We start from the raw sequence: 18209 nt of genomic DNA, 5'->3' as shown, positions 1-18209 counted from the left end.
TAATACATAATAATATATTTATTACATAATATGACCGGTTAACATACAAAATTAAGAAATTCATTTTATAATATTTAACACATTTAAAAAAAATGCCTTTAACTTTCGCTTTTTTTGGTTGAATTAAGGACAAAATTAAATGTTTTTTTTTAAACAAACAGATGTTCAGATCCATTAAAGGACTAGCGCGAGAGTCTAAGACTCGAGAAACAATAAAAAGTCAGTAATAAATCCAAATAAAGTTAAAGCACCGTAAATTTAATGCTCAAATAAACTACTTTAACGCTAGCCAAGAAGTCTAAACGCAAATTCTCTATATTCGTTTATATTCATAGGAATGTAAATTGTTGTGTTTAGTGATTTTTGGATTAAAAGCGTATAAGTTAAGGCCGCATTATTAGGCTAAATATTTTAATAAATTAGTAAATAAAAAATTGTATAAAAATTATAAATAACAAGTGAACAAATTAGAGTATAAGCGATCTTTTTCTTAACATTAAAATATTATATTTTGTATAACATGTTCTATTTCTTTTTATTGTTCTTACGGCTTAGCTGTTCCTCCGCTGCCAATTTGTTTTTATAATCATCTACATGCTCCTTTGCTCTTGAAAATGCATTTATCATAGTGCTGAGCAAATCATCCCAATTTCGACAGTAAGCTGGAAAAATTATATTTTTAATAAATTTAACATAATTTTTTTTTTTAATTACCTTCTTGGTCATAGTCGACTGCTTCCGTGGTCTGCAATAACTCAACAGCTTTGTGATACGCAACTTGCATATTTTCGATGGTCTGTTTATGATTATCTAACATATTATCTTCAGCAACTTGCAGCTCCGATATAACTTGATGAAAATTTAACATTTCCGGTGTCATATCTGCTTCCTATAAATAAAAAACGCAACGCAACAATTTTTAACATCTTTTTTTATAACGCACTAACTGAATTTTTACTTACATTAAAAGATCGTAACTGTGAAATATCCCCATCATCATCTTGTTCGGGTTCAGAACCCATATTCGTTGGTAAATCGCCGCCTCCGAGTTCTTTAACACGGTCTGCATATCTGAGCGTATTTAAACTGTATTCACATGAACTCACTCCGGGTGAAATCATGGCAATCATGCATGTCCGAGAATTCGATCCAACAAAGGAATCCCGCAAAACCTGAGTTAATTTGCTTACTCGAAATGGTAAATGAGCGCCCTTGCGACCCAGCGCACGAATGCACTCTTTTAGCGCTAGTAAAGATTTATTTATTTCAGCGCCTTCCATTCCTAGGATAAAAAAAATAATAATTAAATATAATTTCTTTCTTCTCGCATAATAATAATTAATACCCACTTGTTTGTCGATTTGCTGAAGACGTATCGGCGCCTCTCTCGTTACCTGCCAAATCAATAAGAGAGAACTTGCCATGTATCTTGGACATACTTTTGTTTGATCTTAAAAATATCTGGAATACTGCATGGGACCTCGACGAATTCGTGTTCGCAAACGTTTGGCCAGACGTTCGGGCTTGATTCCCTTTTTGAATTAATTTCAATACCTCATCGGTCGAGGAGACAACTCGTTCTGTCAAACCGACAACTTGTACCTGCTGCTTGCCATCCTCTAAAATCCTCAATTTCGCCTTGTTGTTTAACAGATCGAACACTTTGCCCGAATAAATTTCAAAAAAACTAGAAGATACCACTAAATTTAAATCTCTATATCTTGACGAGTTGGCCAACCGGAATACATCAGCGGCCGCCATCGCATAAATTCCCTTTTGACACTCCTGATCTTTTCCTTTAAAATCGCCTCCCATCGTGTGTGTTTTACCTGAACCTGTTTGCCCATATGCAAAACAAGTGGCGAAACCACCTTCAAATATCGTTTTAATCAACGGCTGCGCTGTATACCTATATACCAACTCATTCGAGCTGTTCTCGTCGAAGGCATAATCAAACCTAAACAGTTGATTTTCTAAATATCTCGTTAGGTCTACCTTGTTCTTCGGCTCATGAACAATCAGTTGATTTTTACTTGGTATTGTTATCACATCAACTTCCTTTCTACCCATTTCTTTTTTGTTCAAAGGTCGCTTTCGCACACACACTGTTATAAGGTGATCTTCGATTGGATCGTTTTCCGATAAAGGCCTAATATCGAGACCTCTTCGATATTCCCTAAAAATATATTACTTTAAGTCCATAAAACAACAGTTAACGTAGTTAATAAGTATACATTATCATATTTAAAAGTTCCCAATGCGGATTTCCGGGATCCATTTTTAGAAAGGCCTCTTTAGCTTCCTTCTCTTCCGCCTGCCGTTGGCGCCTCTCCTCCCGATTTTTCTTTAACTTTTCTACTTCTTTAACCACATTACTTCGTCGGGAATTCTAATACGAATAGACACTGATTACAATACTTTCATAATATGCAAAATAACAATTTTCATGTTCAAAATAAAGTGATACTGAAAAAACTTACAGCTTGGATATTTGTAGCTCTTCCGGTAATACTAGTGATTTCCCTTGCACCAGAATTAGGTACAGGTTGCGGAATATTTGGAACTTGGGGTACTGGAATAAGGGTGGAGTCTGCTATGGAGCTAATATGGTGTCCATTATTGCTTGTAATTCTTGATTGAGTTGATGCAGATCTGGGCACACTGGAAACTCCTAAAAAAAAACAACGCAAATTTCAAAAAAAGTGGAAAATTTTAAGATCACTTACCATTACTTGTTCCAACCACCTGTCTTTGTGTTGGGTTCTGGAAAAAAAAAACTTATGAAATTTTTGGCATTTTAGTTCTAGGCATAACAAACATAAATACTCTCCTAAAAATAACTTTGATCTAATATAATTTTTAATAGCAAAATAAATTATTCAAGCTTCAGTTTTTCTTCTGCTATCTTTCATTTTTTTTTATCTTTATCTATGAAATCTATGTAAGAGAGGGTTGCTCAGAACAGGATAGTCGGGTAAAATAGATACCAGTTCTGTTCTCAAAACAAGGGGCACCGTCTGTCAGATGACAGTGTGAATCGCTAAAAATAACATTTGTAAGCAAGATTATGGTATTTTGTTGTATGGTATTACGAATATCTTGGAGTAAAGCTGGAAATTAAATAAGGGTGTGCATTTTTTATGATTCTGTAGGTTTTTGGCCTTATTTTGAGAAACAAGTGAATATTACAATTTTTTTTTTTAGGGCAAAACGGCCTACCTGAACAAATAGTTCCACTTCCTTAAACAGAAAGAATAGTGAATGCTAATAACAGAAAAAGCGGAAAAGCTGTGCTACCTTCAACACCAAAAACAAAGAACTGAATTAAAACTAAGAACTGAACTGAAATGAATGAAAAGAGATAAGATAACAAAGGAAAAAAATAAGAAATGCAGGATAAAGGAATAGAAAGCACTTTAGAAGAAAAGAAAGAAAATGATGAAAGTTGCATTTATTGGAAAGAGCTATACCCTACATCTAAGACTAACAATGATTTGGATTATATGCCAAGACTGTTGACATTGGGTTTGAGCCGACTTGGAAAATAACCATTTATTTTTATTATTAATATAAAACATTAGATTTGTTCAGCTTTAAAGTTCAGTATATATAATTTATGTTTTACATGATTTTTTTAAATTATTTTTAACACCATAACATTTTATCATCATCCCATCCAGATGTGCAAAATAAGATAATTTACCTTTTTAAACAATACTATTTTTTTTATGTTATTATCAAAATAATGATGAATACCTATAGTTTAACATAAAAAGAAAATCAATAAGAAAGGTCCAGGTAAAAAACAGTCGATATGATTAGCATAGTTAGTGAGTATTAGGTTCAACTATTATTCATTTTAAGTGTCCTGTTTTAGACAACTCTCTCCTAGATATTTAAAGAAATTTATAATCATGAAAAATACCTACATAAGTCAACTGTTTAGAAATGTAATAATAAAAAAAAACTAAAAACAATTAAAATGTAAAAAATTAAATTATTCAAAAATTAAATAAATTCAAAATAATCTGATAAGATTTTAGATCTGAAAATTGAAACATAACAATCTAAAATAACTACAAATGAAGGTAGACAACACACAACAAATCTATACATTTTTAAAAATTCTATTTAATACCAAAAGAGATGTAGTTTTAGATGAAAATGGATTACTGTTCAGTTCATCATCACTGCAGCGATTTGAAATAGCTACACCAGCAGTTGTGTCTTCTTCTGAAGATCCAGAATAATCCTTTTTTAGCAGCAAGAAAATAAAAATAATTATATTACATAATTTGAAAGCAAATAAAGAAATATATAGTATTACAACATTTAATGAATCACATATTTTAATATACCTATGTGTGGTAATGGGAGTTCATTGCTCAGTTGTGAACCATAAAATAATTATGAATATTGATTTAACCATTTAACAATGCATTAGAACATTTAAATTTTATTAGTATTTAATATACTATTATAGCCTTACCCTTTGGAGTTTATTAAATTTTAAATCTTCTCCAGGTTTTAAAATAATTACATCTGGATTAAGACTCTCTATAGCATCCATATCCACCTCTTTTCCTTTTGTTTCACCTTGTTCAAACCATTCCACTGTAGCACACCTCTGAGCTTCATTGATTGAGGCAACAATAGCTGAGTGTACCCTTCCTAAAAGCAGACATATATAAAACATATATATTTATTAATGATATTTAAGTATAAACAGTTAAATTTAGTAAAATCAACAAGTCCTTTAAGTACCATAACTTTAAAATTTGTATATTAAACAGTTATTTTTAAATATAATAATCAGTTTGCAGATCAGGAAAGGATCTGCAGACTCAATATGACTATAAGTTAGTGCACCAAAGTAGTGTGTGGTGGTATTATTAAGGGAACATGTTAATATAGATAAATATGGATTATAATTATTTTTTATGAGACATTATATTCATGTATGGGCTATCTCTTATCATTATACTATAAACATATATTTCTCTTAACAATTTTTAAAATAGTCACACTATGTTTTAACACTTATTCATTATAACCTGGATGGAATGGACATATGGAATAATATGGACACTATCATTGGTTTAATAATTTTATAAGAAATATTGTTTTTTTATTATATACTGTCAGTGCTCATTACAGATTGAAAACTGATAATAATTAATTCAATAAGTATAATTATTATGTACATATAAGCCACCATTAAGAACTATCCATAATATCCATATTATTTTAATCAAAGACCCACTGCCAGCTGAGATTTTAAAGGAATGTAGTTATATTTAGACTTGGTATTATAGGAATATAACTCTAGTTAAATATACACACTGATCTTAAGAAGCCTATTTATTACTTATTGATTCAAAAAGGATTTATAACATGAATTCAGTATTTATGTAGCTTTTTTGAAACAAGCACAAGGACTTTGCCAAAAAAGAAAGAATGTGTAATGGGAATCGGAATATAATATAGAAAAATTTGGAAAAGATACATTTAAACTAAATGGGATTGAAAGGAAAAACTGCTAAGTTTTGCTATCCAAGTACATAATCGTAACAAAAAAACCAAGATACAGAAGGTACTGTTTTTTAAAATGTCCATAAAAATGAATTCTGTAGGTTGCACTTACCATCCGTTCTTTTAATGTTGATACTGAGTCCGATTTGAAGAATTTCTCCAGGCATTTTTATGAATTACCTTCGATGATTGCAAAAATATCTTAGTTTTAATACCGTTACGTTCTGACTTTGAAAAAAGTTAAAAGAAATTTGATATTTTTATTACTTTTATTAACTGATTGCTTGATTCCTTCGGATCAGTCAATTTTCAATTTTTAACTGACAGTTGACATCTGTCAGTTTTGGAACAAAGGCATTTTCAAGTGGCGGGACCAGCAGTTTTTGCACTCGACGTCATAAGTTTAATTCTTATGTTAATATGGCAACACTGACTGACCTAATCGGGTTTTCTTTTATAGTGTCACAAGAACCAAATGTCAATGTCAAATAAACTGTCAATTATATATAGAAAATACACCAGCAGTACGCCCCAATTCTCTTGATTCTTAGTTTGGCTTTTTCTGAGGAGGGTGAGGAGAGGTCTGAGGAGTCTTTATTTAATATTTTTTTCTAAACGTTACTAATATATTTTTCTTCGAAAGAAATTAAATTTTATTTCTTGAATTTCTCCTTGTACTAGTCCCACAAATGGTGATGTATTGGTTTCATATATATTCATGATGTCCTCCAAAAACAAATTAAATCTTACATTGCCTCCCGGTGCTATTGATCAGACTCCAAACTTAACACCAACATCAAACTATGAAGAACCTAACCCACCTGCTCCGTAAGTATGATGCTGCTATGAAATTGCGTATTTTGCTGAAAATTCTTGTGTATATATGTTGTTATAATGTTTTTGTTATATGTGAATAACTGCTACTGAAAGTTTGTAAATAAGTTAAACAAACATGTACTCCTTAGGTATAGAACAAGATAAAGGATTACTCTATAAAAAATGTTTTGCCTTACCCAACAATTTTATATGTAAGCATCTTATCTCAAATTTTTCTGTGGTAACTTTACCATTTACTTGTCTTTAATAGGAAAATAATATTTATTATGAGGTCTTTTCTTATCAGTAAGTTTTAGGTAGGCAGTTAATTATAATAAAATTATTTATTTCAGAGTTCCAAATGTTGTCAAAAATGATATAGATCATATAACTGCTCGTCTAGAAGAACTTGAAATGGATGACATTCAAAGAAGACGAATTGAGGTTTTTCTTTGTCAAAAAGAAAAAATTTCAGGAGAGTTGTCTGATGATGATTTTGAAAAGCTTGGAGAATTGGGCGCTGGAAATGGTGGTGTTGTCAACAAAGTGAGGCACAAATCAAGTGGTCTTATTATGGCAAGAAAATTGATTCACTTAGAAGTAAAGCCAGCTATAAAGAAGCAAATTATTAGAGAATTAAAGATTCTCCATGATTGCAACTTTGCACATATTGTTGGCTTTTACGGAGCATTTTACAGTGATGGAGAAATTAGTATATGTATAGAATATATGGATGCAGGATCTTTGGATCTTATTTTAAAAAAAGCTGGAAGAATTCCTGAGCATATTTTAGGGAAAATCACTTCAGCTGTACTAAAAGGACTTAGCTATTTAAGAGATAAGCATGCCATTATGCATAGGGATGTGAAACCGAGTAATATATTGGTTAATAGCAGTGGAGAGATAAAAATTTGTGATTTTGGTGTTTCTGGCCAACTTATTGATTCTATGGCCAATTCATTTGTCGGGACCAGAAGTTATATGTCTGTATGTAAACCAATTTATCTAATCTTTTCATTATATTATAACATGTATACTAAGTATTTAAACAATATTGTAAAACTTTTAGAAGCCTTTAGTTACAAAACAGTTCTACCACAAGTGTTGCAGTAACATGTTCAAAACTGAGTTTGAACTGTTTTGTGATTTAAGTGTCACATCAAAGATTTCAAACATAGGCTTATCAGATTTTAAATTTAATAGATAGCATTGGGAGACAAGAACTTATTTCTGGTTTGTAGGAAATTTATTGATTCATTTCAAATATAGCTAGAAGTCTAGTCATGTTATGAATATGATAAAAGAATATTTTTTAGCCCGAACGACTACAAGGAACTCATTATTCTGTCCAAAGTGATATTTACTCATTAGGACTATCATTAGTGGAAATGGCAATCGGCATGTATCCAATACCCCCTCCAGATGCAAAAACGTTGGCTGCTATATTTGGTAAAACCAAAGATGGCGAATCACCCGATGATAATTCGCGACAACCCAGGCCAATGGCAATATTTGAACTTTTAGATTATATAGTAAATGAGCCACCTCCAAAACTTCCATCAGGAATTTTCTCTACAGAATTTGAGGATTTTGTTGATCGATGTTTGAGAAAGAACCCTGATGAAAGAGCTGATTTGAAAACGTTATCGGTAAGCTTTCATTATATTGGATAGAAAAAGTACAAGATAATTTCTTCATTTAGAATCATCCATGGATTAAGAAATGGGATTCAGAAGATGTGGATGTGGCAGATTGGGTTTGCAAGACAATGGACATTAAGCCACCCAATAAATCTTAAATACAAAAAAAGTGGTGAAAATATTTAAGAAATAATATCAATTTTAGGATAGTGTATATGTAAAAGGCATGTATATACACATGCTCTGATTTCATACATATATAGTCTATGCTATATATTCAATATTGATTTAGTCTTAAATTATAAATTGTAATAACATAGTTGTAACTTGTAATTCCATATTTGCTAATTATTTGTAATCATATTTATTATTATAAATCTCAGTGATCTAAATGTCTTTAATTTTATAAGCTTTTGTTTAGATTGGGTTTGCTGCATCTTGTGATATGAAATGAACATGAAATCCACCACAAAGAATCTTATTTATATGCCTGATCCATTATTATCAAATATTAGTAGTTTTTCCACAATCATTTTTAAAATACAATTTCTGTTCTATCCAATAATTAAAATGTTATAGTTATAAGTATAATATTATAGCATATTTGCTCTATCTAGTCTTAGGAGTAAAACAAAAAACGGTTATTAAAAGATCTGTTGTTTGAAATTGATATTTTATATATTAATATGAAATTATTAAAAGGTATTATAATTAATCGAAGATTGTCGAGCCATTTTTGTTCGTGGAAAACAAACTTTTACCTACTTAATAAAAAAAAGATAAATTGAATTGATACTATTTCATAAATACGCATTTTTAATTTTGGCTATATTTTTGAACAGTTTATAATAATTAGTATTGAATAGTTTATAATATTATTATATTTTTTTCGTGGGTTTAATTTGAAAGAAAAATCACAAATTTCTTTGCCATGAGGTAGAGAAAAACTAAACAAAGCTAAAACGGATATTCTGATACAACCATGACTATATACACGACCACACTCCCGACAAGGTTATTTTGTTGAAGTAGTTTCATTTCAATTTGCAATTTCACTTCTTGAGGTCCTTCAATACTTCGCACTAAATGCAACTCCATAAGGTTGTTTTCTTGAAAAATTTCTTTAAAATAACTTCTGTCAACTCTCTTAACACTCGGTGGACAATTCACATCCAAAAGTTGTAGAGAAAATTCTGCTCTAGCAGATGCCCAATCTGGGCCCTTTAGCTTATATAGGGGAATACTTTCATCTGCCAAAGGCAAATCGGACACCAGAGCCATAAATTGATAGGAATATTGCTCGGGCTGCAGAAGACATTGGTTGTCTCTCGCGTCACATGTTAATCGTTTACAGCGTCTGAAATAACATTTAAGATGTTACCTTTAAGTTTTAAATTTCCATAAAAAATATTATTTGATTTTAAGTGTAAAATGATTTAATTATATATTGAAGATGTACTTACGCTTTATGAGAGCGATCTTTAATATAATTGCCAGAACAGGTTATTGGATAACATTTATATCCGCCGTGGGTATTGACACATGCTTCATCTGATTTACAAACAAATCCTTGCGAAGAACATTCATCTATATCTGAAAAGATATAAATTTCATTTTATTTAGTCTTTTATAAATTATGTATTACGTTCTCCAATGGGCGGGCATATCATGTTAGAGTTTAAGACGTTCAGTTAATGTCTAAGATATTTTGTCTCTGATTAACCAAGGAGAATTTTCTAAGTCATATTTTACCATTTCTCAAATATTAACACTCCCGTCGATTTTTATACTTAAGACTGCTTTTTTAATGCTTAAAAATTATTTAATTATTTACTCAATACATGTAGAAAAGACAAATTTTAGCCCGTCTTGTTATTTTATAATTGTATAAAATTAGTTTTACACGGCTTTGAATTGAATTTTTTGTTTCTAACCAATAAAGCTTATTTTGACTTTAATACAACAAATAAATTGATGTTCGAAAAGAACAAATAAAATATGTCGAAATGAAAGAGTGTTCATTTATCACTATCACTTTTTTTTTTCGGAAAAATTGCTTTTGGTCCAGCTAACTAAAAAGTAAAAAAAAGCCTAAATTCAATGTGCACGTTATCAAAATAATGAAACGTATCACAAATATTATATAACAACAAACAGCTTACCAATGCATGCTCTGTGGTCTTGACCCAATTTATATCCGCTTGGGCATTCGCATATGTAACTACCTGGAGTATTTCTACAATTTCCAATGCATAATTTGCGATCATTGAATTTCTCACATTCGTTTATGTCCGTACACGTTCTGCATAGTAAGTAACAAATAATATTTTTAGATTGTTCTTTTGTTTCCCAGAAGTTTTAATTACCATTACCTGTTATCGACATTAAGAGTGAACCCGGGCTTACAGGCGCACCGGTATGATCCCCAAATATTCACACAATTATCCTGGCATAATTCGGGTATTTCTTCACATTCGTTAATATCGTCACAAAAGTTTTGGTTCATTTTAAATCCAGGTCTACAAGAACAGGTATAAGAACCAACCGAATTTGTACAATCTGCGTAACTTCCACAAGGCTAAAAGAAAATTTGCACGAAAATGGAAACATTAAATTTTAAAATAACCATTATGGTTTAATTTTTGTTGCACGCTTTTACATTTGTACCTTATAAAATTTACATTCGTCCAAATCCTCGCAAGTTTGAGTGTTCCTATTTAAATGGTGTCCTGGCGGACATTCACAAGTGTAGTACCCTTGTCCGTTCTTACAGATTTGCGATACGCTGCAACTATGAGTACCTCGAATGCATTCGTCCACATCTAAATTAAAACTTATTATTTAAATAACGGTCACTTATGCATATATAAATATACAAATGAACTACACTCACCAATGCACTGATCACCCTTTAAATTTGGTTCGTATCCAATTTTGCAAATTAAAGGCATCGTGCATTGAAATCCTCCATTATAATTTAGGCATTTCGTGCGATTGGGGCATGGATTTTGTTGACATTCGTCTATATCTATTATGACAAAACAAAATAAATCTGCACCTATTTCAAATATTTCACAATACAACACTGACCTTCGCAATCTCCTCTTGAATTCATGCGGTATCCCGGCAGACACTTTTTTGACATCCCACTTATAATTGGCAAAGAAGTCGTCCACGTGGTCCTTTGCACTGTTTTACTGTACGTATTTTTTAAATAAGTAGTTCGTTTAGTCACGGGATTTTCTGCTGGAGGAGTTGTATAGTATCTTTTTACCGTAGTTGGTAAAGGTAATGGACGTTGATAATACCACCTGCAATCAGAAGAGGTAAACAATGTGAGAAAAATATTTGAATTTTGTTGCTTCTTTAAGTTGACTAAAGCTAAAAGAACCACTCTTTTACTACTCACCAAGGCTGCCTTCTATTATTACTATAAAATGGTTCTCCCCAAGCGTTAGTAATCGATATCGGTTTTAAAGTGGTAGATATAACGGCATTACTAAGATGTGCAGTCGTTGAACTAGTTTTGTTGGATTGTGTCAGAAATGTGGTAAAAATACTTCTTTGGCTACTTGTGCCTATAGGAATCGTTGATTTTGGTGTGACGACCTGAGTTGTTGAAGCAACTGTACTTGTTGAGGGAGTAACCACCACTGGAGGTGATCGGACTAACTCACATCGGTACGAGCCAATCAAATTTTTACATTTATAATTTGAACCAAGCGAAAAGCAATTGTGAGTACCTAGTTGACATTCATCGTCGTCTTCACAGAGATCACTGGCAGAGTTTAGGGTATAACCTGTCGATAACGATTTTTTTCTATTTAAAATGAAATTAGTTTGCGAAAGACAAAAAAAATCAAAAGAAACGTATATTGATATTAAAAATAATTTGAACACATACGAAGCATAGAAAGAACTAACTATTCATACAATTATACAAATAAAAAAGTGTGTACCTGTTCCACATGAAACTATCCTATTGCAGTGAAATGATCCTATCGTATTATCACATCTATGCATAGCCGAACAGTTATCTAGACGCAATTGGCATTCATTAATATCTGAGATAAGAACAATATATAAATATAAAAAACCTACCAAAAAGTGCCTATAAATAATTGGGAAAACAATATAGTTATTTAACATACTTCTTGAGTTGTGTTATTTTTCATACAGATAAAATATTTAAAACTCTGTAAGACTTCCTACCGTTTCTCGTTTAATTTTTACTTGGTCTAAAAAACATAAAAACAAAAAATAAACTTATTATTTTTCGTATCAGAAATAGGCCGAAAAGAGTAAATAACGGGAGTAATATAATATGATATATGTACCTATCCGTGTTTAAAATAAACTTACCGTCACAAGTCTTTTGCGTATGATTATATCTAAAGCCAATATGACATACAGGAGGATCTGTAGGTTTGACGGTAGATAAGAATACATGTTCCTTTTTACCTGATGATATATCAATACATTTATAGCCCCCTTGCTCGTTAATACATTCTTGATTTTCTAAACAAACTTTTAGAACATTCTCGCATTCGTCAATATCTACAAACATATATAGGAAAATTAATTTAAAACATTAATATAAAATAAATAGAACTTCATTATAAATGAATACTAAAAATTATCATTAAAGGGAATTTGATGAAATTATAATAAAAAAGAATTAAACTCACCGTCACAATTCATGGTGTAAATATTTTTTTTAAACCCAGCAGGACAAGCATTTTTTGATACCTTATCCACACAAGTATAGGTGCCCTTCATATTTACACACAATTGAGATTCCTTGTTGCAGTCGTTGTTTCCTGTAGTACATTCGTCAATATCTAAATTAAATGTTTAATTATTTCCGACCGTTCCCGAAAGTCCTAATTTTACTTAATTTCAAACATTTTAAAAAGCTAACGGATTCAAAAGTTTACAAGTTCTAGATTCCAAATACCGTGTATGTATTTGAAATTTCTAGTATTTATTATTGCAATTAAAAAACAATAGTAATAAGTATGAGTAAATCATTTTTTATCTAGCAATGGAATATCTCTGAGAATTAACATGTTACTACGAATTTAAAAATTTATCTTACCAGCACAACTTTCAATTGAATATTTATAATAAAATCCTGGTGGACACTCCGGGGCTTCGCAAGTAAAGGATCCAATAGTATTTTTGCAAATTAGAGGTGGTACACAAGATAATACATTTAAATTACATTCATCAATGTCTAAAAATATGATATTTGATACTAAGAAATTTGAAAAACACAACCTTTATTAGAGTTTACCATCACATGTGGATTTTTCAGCATTAAACCGGTGTCCGGTTGGACATTTGCCAATTCCATCATCACTTTCGCCATACAAAACAGTAATGAAACAAGAATAATCGCCCATTTCGTTTTCGCATTCTTCATCCGGGCCACATTGATGAATTCCCAGAGCACATTCGTCAATGTCTACGATATAATTTCAAAATTAAAATTATCAAATTAAATTGAAAGAGAACGTTTCTATTCATATTTTAGTAACATAAAATTTATTAAAAACCGTGTCGACGTTTTCAAAATGCAAATATTGTATGGCTATAATTATAAGCATATAATCTACACGTAAAACTCATAAAAATTCAATACCTTTACAAGTTTTTTTGTCTGTAGCCAACTCGAATCCATCTCGACAAGCACATTCAATTGCTGTTCCAGTGTCAGTACAATCATGATCACAAGGATTATTTCTTTCACATCTGAAAAATTATCGTTAGTTCTCTCATATATTCTTAACATTCGAGACATTCGAGAAACTCTCCGATAGTAATAGACCACTGACTATTATTATAATAATAAATATTATATTTTGAATCGTCTTAAACCTGCAAAATTTTTACTATAAACTGTTCGCACCACTATAATCGCTGTTGAAAGAAAACATTAATGTAGAACCTAGACTATAGTGCACGATTTGAGACCGCAATAGCCCTAACCATATCACACTTGACAACTGTTCATTTTAGTTTTTACCTGCTACCTTTAGCACGTTTTATTGGTTTACAAGATACTTCATCCTTCATCAGTTCATATCCTGCAAAGCAGCTGCATTTAAATGATTTTCCTGTTGATTCACATAGTTGGGCACAAAATTCACCTGTTTCACATACATTTTCTTCGGAAAGGCCTAAAAATATTTTTTTTATATAGAGCTAAAGAAGGAAATATAAGATAATAAATACTATTACTAATATGGAATACCTTATAAACAACTTCAAAAAAAAATGCAATGAATGGTTTTAGTTTTTTCTATAAAAATGCAAAAAAACCTACCAGGATAATGAGGAAAACTCAATGGCATAGTATGATTAGTACTTTCTGTATAACCTTTTTCAAGAGTTTCACTATGGAAACTCTTGAAAGTTGTGATTTCTACGGACGATTGCATTTTATTAATGTTGCTAGCTTCTTCACAGCAGTTAGTGAAAACATCGGTAAATGGCGATCCTAATCCTAGTGAGTCGACGCATGTCTCTCCCGCATGCTTTGCTTCTATACCCAATCGACAATATTCACAACAATCCTAAAAATTCTTAGGCTATTGACAATTACCAAATAAATATTAGTCTTACCCGTCGGTCTTCACTCTCGTCTACACATATTCCATCCGCTACAGCATCTTTCTTTCCCGCATTGCATTGTAATAGGCTGTAAGGAAAAAAAACAAATATTAATCGATTATCTTAGTTCATAGATTAATCAAATAAACTAGTATACTATTGGTATTTCACGTTATTGTAATTAATTAAATGAAAAAATTGTGCGATGTACCTACCTAAATATATTAATGAACTTATTTTTAATTAAAATGACAAAATATAGAATGCGCTATTAATAACGGAGATGTACATCGGTATTTTTATCATTTTTAATATTTTCATAATTTTATTGTCTTTCTTTATGAAGAGATCAATATAACGTAAAAATGTAATACACTCGTAATACTAAAAGTATAAGATATTTGCATATGTATATCAGAATTTTTGCCATTACGTGCCCGAAGTTTTATTCTATTTGGTAAGTTGTCGCATCTTTAGAAAATTACTAGAAATATTAGAGTAAACATAAAAAATTTAATATCTATTTCGAAAAAAACATGCTATGGTTTCATGAAGATGCTTTCACGATTATTATTATAATTCGAATTTGACCTGGAAATTTTAGCGCTATCGAATGAATATTTTTACCTAGTCATTCTTATAAGTAAAAAGATTCTATTTTCTGATAAACTATTCGTAATATCTCTAAATAAATTATATATTAAACTATGAATAAATTGCTAAATATTTGATTTTTTATTAAAATTTTAGACCCATATTATAGATGATATGAATTTACCTGACCTGAGTAACACAAGCAAAAATAATATTAAATATTTTCCCTCTTATAAGAAATATTTCAAATAATTGGCATAGTTGAGGTCCGCTTCATATTGTTTGAAAACCTCAAAACATGCCAAATATTAAAAGTTTAAGATGATATTCTCTGAACCAGTTGACTGGATCATATATGTTAACAGCATAAAGTTAAATCACATACCTGTAAAACGTAAATTTGAAGATTTAAAGTGACACATTCCAAGGTAAATTATCGGATAGCATTAAAATAATTTATCGCATTGGTTAAAATGTAATTAACTTACCGAACTTGCTTTTTGCAACATAAATCGACCATACTAACGCATGCTCTTTCATCTTCGATGGCAATACCTGGAATTGGAGGATGAAATGTTTTGCATCCCTTGCCGCTTAATGAATAATTGGTTCCTATAGTACAACAGAGCTGTCGAGTTGTTAAATTATAGCCTGTCATGAAAATAAATAAATAAAGTGTTGATAAAGAAGCATTTCACCGAACAAATTAGGTTAATAATTTTTTGACCGTACAGACCCACAACAAACAAGGAGTAATATTGCAAATGATGAATTCCGCCAATGTGCTCAGAAATTCTATAGTCTACAAAATAATAATTTTAGCCATTTGCTTTTTTGCCCACATTTATTTGTTAAATAAAATTAATTATTAATTTTATAATTTACCGCATGTAACAACGTGCAGAATAAATCTAATTAATAACAGGTATCCCACAGGAATTTAATGTTAAATTCGTCAAATAAATATGCAAAAAACGGAGTAAATCGATAATAATAATATAATATCTATTTGCATATATATATGTACGTACATAATAATATAGTAAATTTACTATAAGCCTAGGCAAAAATATTTAAAATTTATTTTCACGGACTATGATCTAGGCTAGAAGGAGGAATGTAAAGATAATAACTTTAATAAATATTTAACCACATATATTATTGATAAAATTAGTAATCGTTTAAATTTAATAACCCTTAGTTTTAGATTAGATGTAAACCTATTATTGTAATAATTGAATATGATATAGTCCATTCATTCATTATATAAAACATGCAATTTACATATTATGTACTACCAAAAAAAAACAGTTGTTTTTCGTCTAATAATAAAATAAAAGTTAATCAATTAGCAATAGTACCCAAATCAATTTTTAAATATTATTTGTACTGTCCTAATATTCGTATTATTTAAAGTATACCGTAGAAATAGATAAACCTAAACTTTTTTAATATAATTCAACTTACCTTGACATAACATAACCAATGGTAGTATTAAAAAGACTAAAAGTCTCATCGTTACATACAGATTAACTTGCATAAGAACCTATGATAATTTTATTTTCTACCCCAACTGATTAAGAATGACTAACTTTGACTAATCTTTCTTATCGTTTGGTGACGATCATTAATAACTTGTATATTTTGATAAGGTCAAGGGATGATCAACTAAAAATATATTTATTTAATAATAAATTTATATTTGATAAATATTAATTACTGAGTGGGTACGTAGAAGAAAATAATTACCCTATATAACAATAAAAACGAGTATAAACGTCTGCACAAAATGTCTGGGACTGATCACATCACGTATTCAGTCGATATGAATTACGCCTTATTGAGGATATTCAAATATTTCCTATAATTTAAACTGCTTAAAAATTCATGAGCTTTAAGCCCTGAACTTTGGTAGTATGGTTTACTTATAATGAACTATTTGTATACGGATTTACTAAACGTTCTTTCTTAATAAAGGGTCAAGCATGGAGGTTAATATTTCACCTAGTTTTTGCAGAAACATATGTTTTAGAATATTAGGAAATTCTACGTCAGAAACTCAATTTATTCTTATAAATATATAAATTTAAATTGAGAATCAATATTTTTTTAAGGTTTTAACTAACCTGAACGTTTAAAAATAAATTTCTTAAGCCAATGAAAAGTTTGGTTCCTGACGGACTACTTGGCAATTTTAAATGCTATAACCTCGTGCTTATTTGCAACTGGAAATTTGTTACCTAGAAATTCGAGACTCAATTTAAACTACACTGTTTACGGTACAGACTGTTTTCTCCAATGTATAAAAGTCGCTATAATTTGTCGAAAATTCAATATTGGCTGAAAACGTTTATTAATTTGAATCATTTATTATTTTGCAACTGATACTCGTTTAAATTTTGTTTGGATTTGCGGAGATTTTGATAATAAATTTATGCTATGGGAATGGTTTTCTGTTCTTTGGTAGTCGTATGCTTAGGGTACATATACATATAAATACATATATACTAATATAAGTTTCATTAGATGAATTCAATCATAAGATAATATAGGGATACCAATGTAATATTTCATAATTTAAAGAACTATTTAAAATGTTTACTAATTAAATTGTGTCAAAACCAAGTATCTAACACGTGTGATTAAAAACACTATTTTCTATCAAAATTGATGCATATGTATCAACAATAGACATTTAAAATTTATTTTAAAATTATTTTACATAAAACCATAAACTAGCGGCAATACGGCAATGTTTTTAGAGCCTCCTGCAAAATGTAGTTTTTGCAGATACTTGGTTTTGGGGTAACGTCGACGATTAGTTTTATTTTAAATTCATTATAATACTATACTTTTATTAGTTAGATTGTTGTATAAAATTTTGTTTTTCATTTAGTCATTAAAGCGTTTAGGAGCAGTTCATACTTTCCAGGCTTTAATCTTTAGTTATTGTGATTATGACCAACTAAAATATATGACATCTCATATATTTTAATTAGAAGCTGTAAAAGG

The 18209-nt window shown here is 30.2% G+C and overlaps 3 protein-coding genes across 5 annotated transcripts; 1 reads left to right on the top strand and 2 right to left on the bottom strand.

Moving 5' to 3' along the window:
* Nucleotides 1-5924, bottom strand: LOC126748509 (kinesin-like protein Klp10A). 2 transcript variants are annotated; one of them, XM_050457784.1, is made up of 9 exons: nucleotides 5645-5924; nucleotides 4490-4671; nucleotides 2727-2763; nucleotides 2481-2671; nucleotides 2235-2389; nucleotides 1350-2176; nucleotides 963-1282; nucleotides 715-889; nucleotides 1-662 (listed from the first exon to the last, which is right to left on the bottom strand). In XM_050457784.1, the coding sequence occupies exons 1-9, from the start codon at nucleotides 5697-5699 to the stop codon at nucleotides 526-528; spliced, it is 2079 nt and encodes a 692-aa protein (XP_050313741.1). In that variant the 5' UTR covers nucleotides 5700-5924; the 3' UTR covers nucleotides 1-525. The 2 variants fall into 2 exon arrangements, with proteins under 2 accessions (XP_050313741.1, XP_050313742.1); XM_050457785.1 differs by having other exon boundaries at nucleotides 2733-2763.
* Nucleotides 5925-6026: 102 nt separating this feature from the next.
* LOC126748510 (dual specificity mitogen-activated protein kinase kinase dSOR1) lies at nucleotides 6027-8380 on the top strand. The gene is made up of 4 exons (XM_050457786.1): nucleotides 6027-6360; nucleotides 6702-7335; nucleotides 7665-7997; nucleotides 8051-8380. The coding sequence occupies exons 1-4, from the start codon at nucleotides 6251-6253 to the stop codon at nucleotides 8144-8146; spliced, it is 1173 nt and encodes a 390-aa protein (XP_050313743.1). The 5' UTR covers nucleotides 6027-6250; the 3' UTR covers nucleotides 8147-8380.
* A 264-nt stretch (nucleotides 8381-8644) lies between these two features.
* LOC126748507 (fibulin-1-like) lies at nucleotides 8645-17101 on the bottom strand. Of its 2 annotated transcripts, none has more exons than XM_050457782.1 (20): nucleotides 16947-17101; nucleotides 16665-16865; nucleotides 15686-15848; nucleotides 14616-14691; nucleotides 14317-14566; nucleotides 14017-14170; nucleotides 13633-13742; nucleotides 13285-13455; nucleotides 13087-13224; nucleotides 12677-12829; nucleotides 12351-12545; nucleotides 11948-12052; nucleotides 11398-11788; nucleotides 11079-11299; nucleotides 10882-11016; nucleotides 10656-10810; nucleotides 10361-10566; nucleotides 10151-10290; nucleotides 9452-9581; nucleotides 8645-9345 (listed from the first exon to the last, which is right to left on the bottom strand). In XM_050457782.1, the coding sequence occupies exons 2-20, from the start codon at nucleotides 16735-16737 to the stop codon at nucleotides 8946-8948; spliced, it is 3366 nt and encodes a 1121-aa protein (XP_050313739.1). In that variant the 5' UTR covers nucleotides 16738-16865; nucleotides 16947-17101; the 3' UTR covers nucleotides 8645-8945. The 2 variants fall into 2 exon arrangements, with proteins under 2 accessions (XP_050313739.1, XP_050313740.1); XM_050457783.1 differs by having other exon boundaries at nucleotides 16918-17040.
* Nucleotides 17102-18209: the final 1108 nt, after the last annotated feature.

This window comes from Anthonomus grandis, chromosome 22 (genome assembly GCF_022605725.1).
Source record: "Anthonomus grandis grandis chromosome 22, icAntGran1.3, whole genome shotgun sequence".
NCBI classification, from domain to species: Eukaryota; Metazoa; Arthropoda; class Insecta; order Coleoptera; family Curculionidae; genus Anthonomus; species Anthonomus grandis.
The sequence above is the reverse complement of the archived record's forward strand: the minus strand, read 5'-3'. Positions and strand labels throughout refer to the sequence as shown.

Excerpts from the sequence above, each read along its gene's own strand:
- LOC126748507 (XM_050457782.1), bottom strand. The coding sequence starts at position 16,737 with ATGCAAGTTAATCTGTATGTAACGATGAGACTTTTAGTCTTTTTAATA. Across the intron at positions 13,743-14,016 it reads AAACGTGCTAAAGGTAGCAG|ATGTGAAAGAAATAATCCTT; the intron begins GTAAAAACTAAA and ends ATAATTTTTCAG. Across the intron at positions 11,789-11,947 it reads GATAGTTTCATGTGGAACAG|GTTATACCCTAAACTCTGCC; the intron begins GTACACACTTTT and ends CGTTATCGACAG.
- LOC126748510 (XM_050457786.1), top strand. The coding sequence starts at position 6,251 with ATGATGTCCTCCAAAAACAAATTAAATCTTACATTGCCTCCCGGTGCT. Across the intron at positions 6,361-6,701 it reads GAACCTAACCCACCTGCTCC|AGTTCCAAATGTTGTCAAAA; the intron begins GTAAGTATGATG and ends TATTTATTTCAG. Across the intron at positions 7,336-7,664 it reads GGACCAGAAGTTATATGTCT|CCCGAACGACTACAAGGAAC; the intron begins GTATGTAAACCA and ends AATATTTTTTAG.
- LOC126748509 (XM_050457784.1), bottom strand. The coding sequence starts at position 5,699 with ATGCCTGGAGAAATTCTTCAAATCGGACTCAGTATCAACATTAAAAGA. Across the intron at positions 2,764-4,489 it reads AATTTAATAAACTCCAAAGG|AACCCAACACAAAGACAGGT; the intron begins GTAAGGCTATAA and ends TTTTTTTTCCAG. Across the intron at positions 663-714 it reads AGTCGACTATGACCAAGAAG|CTTACTGTCGAAATTGGGAT; the intron begins GTAATTAAAAAA and ends TAATTTTTCCAG.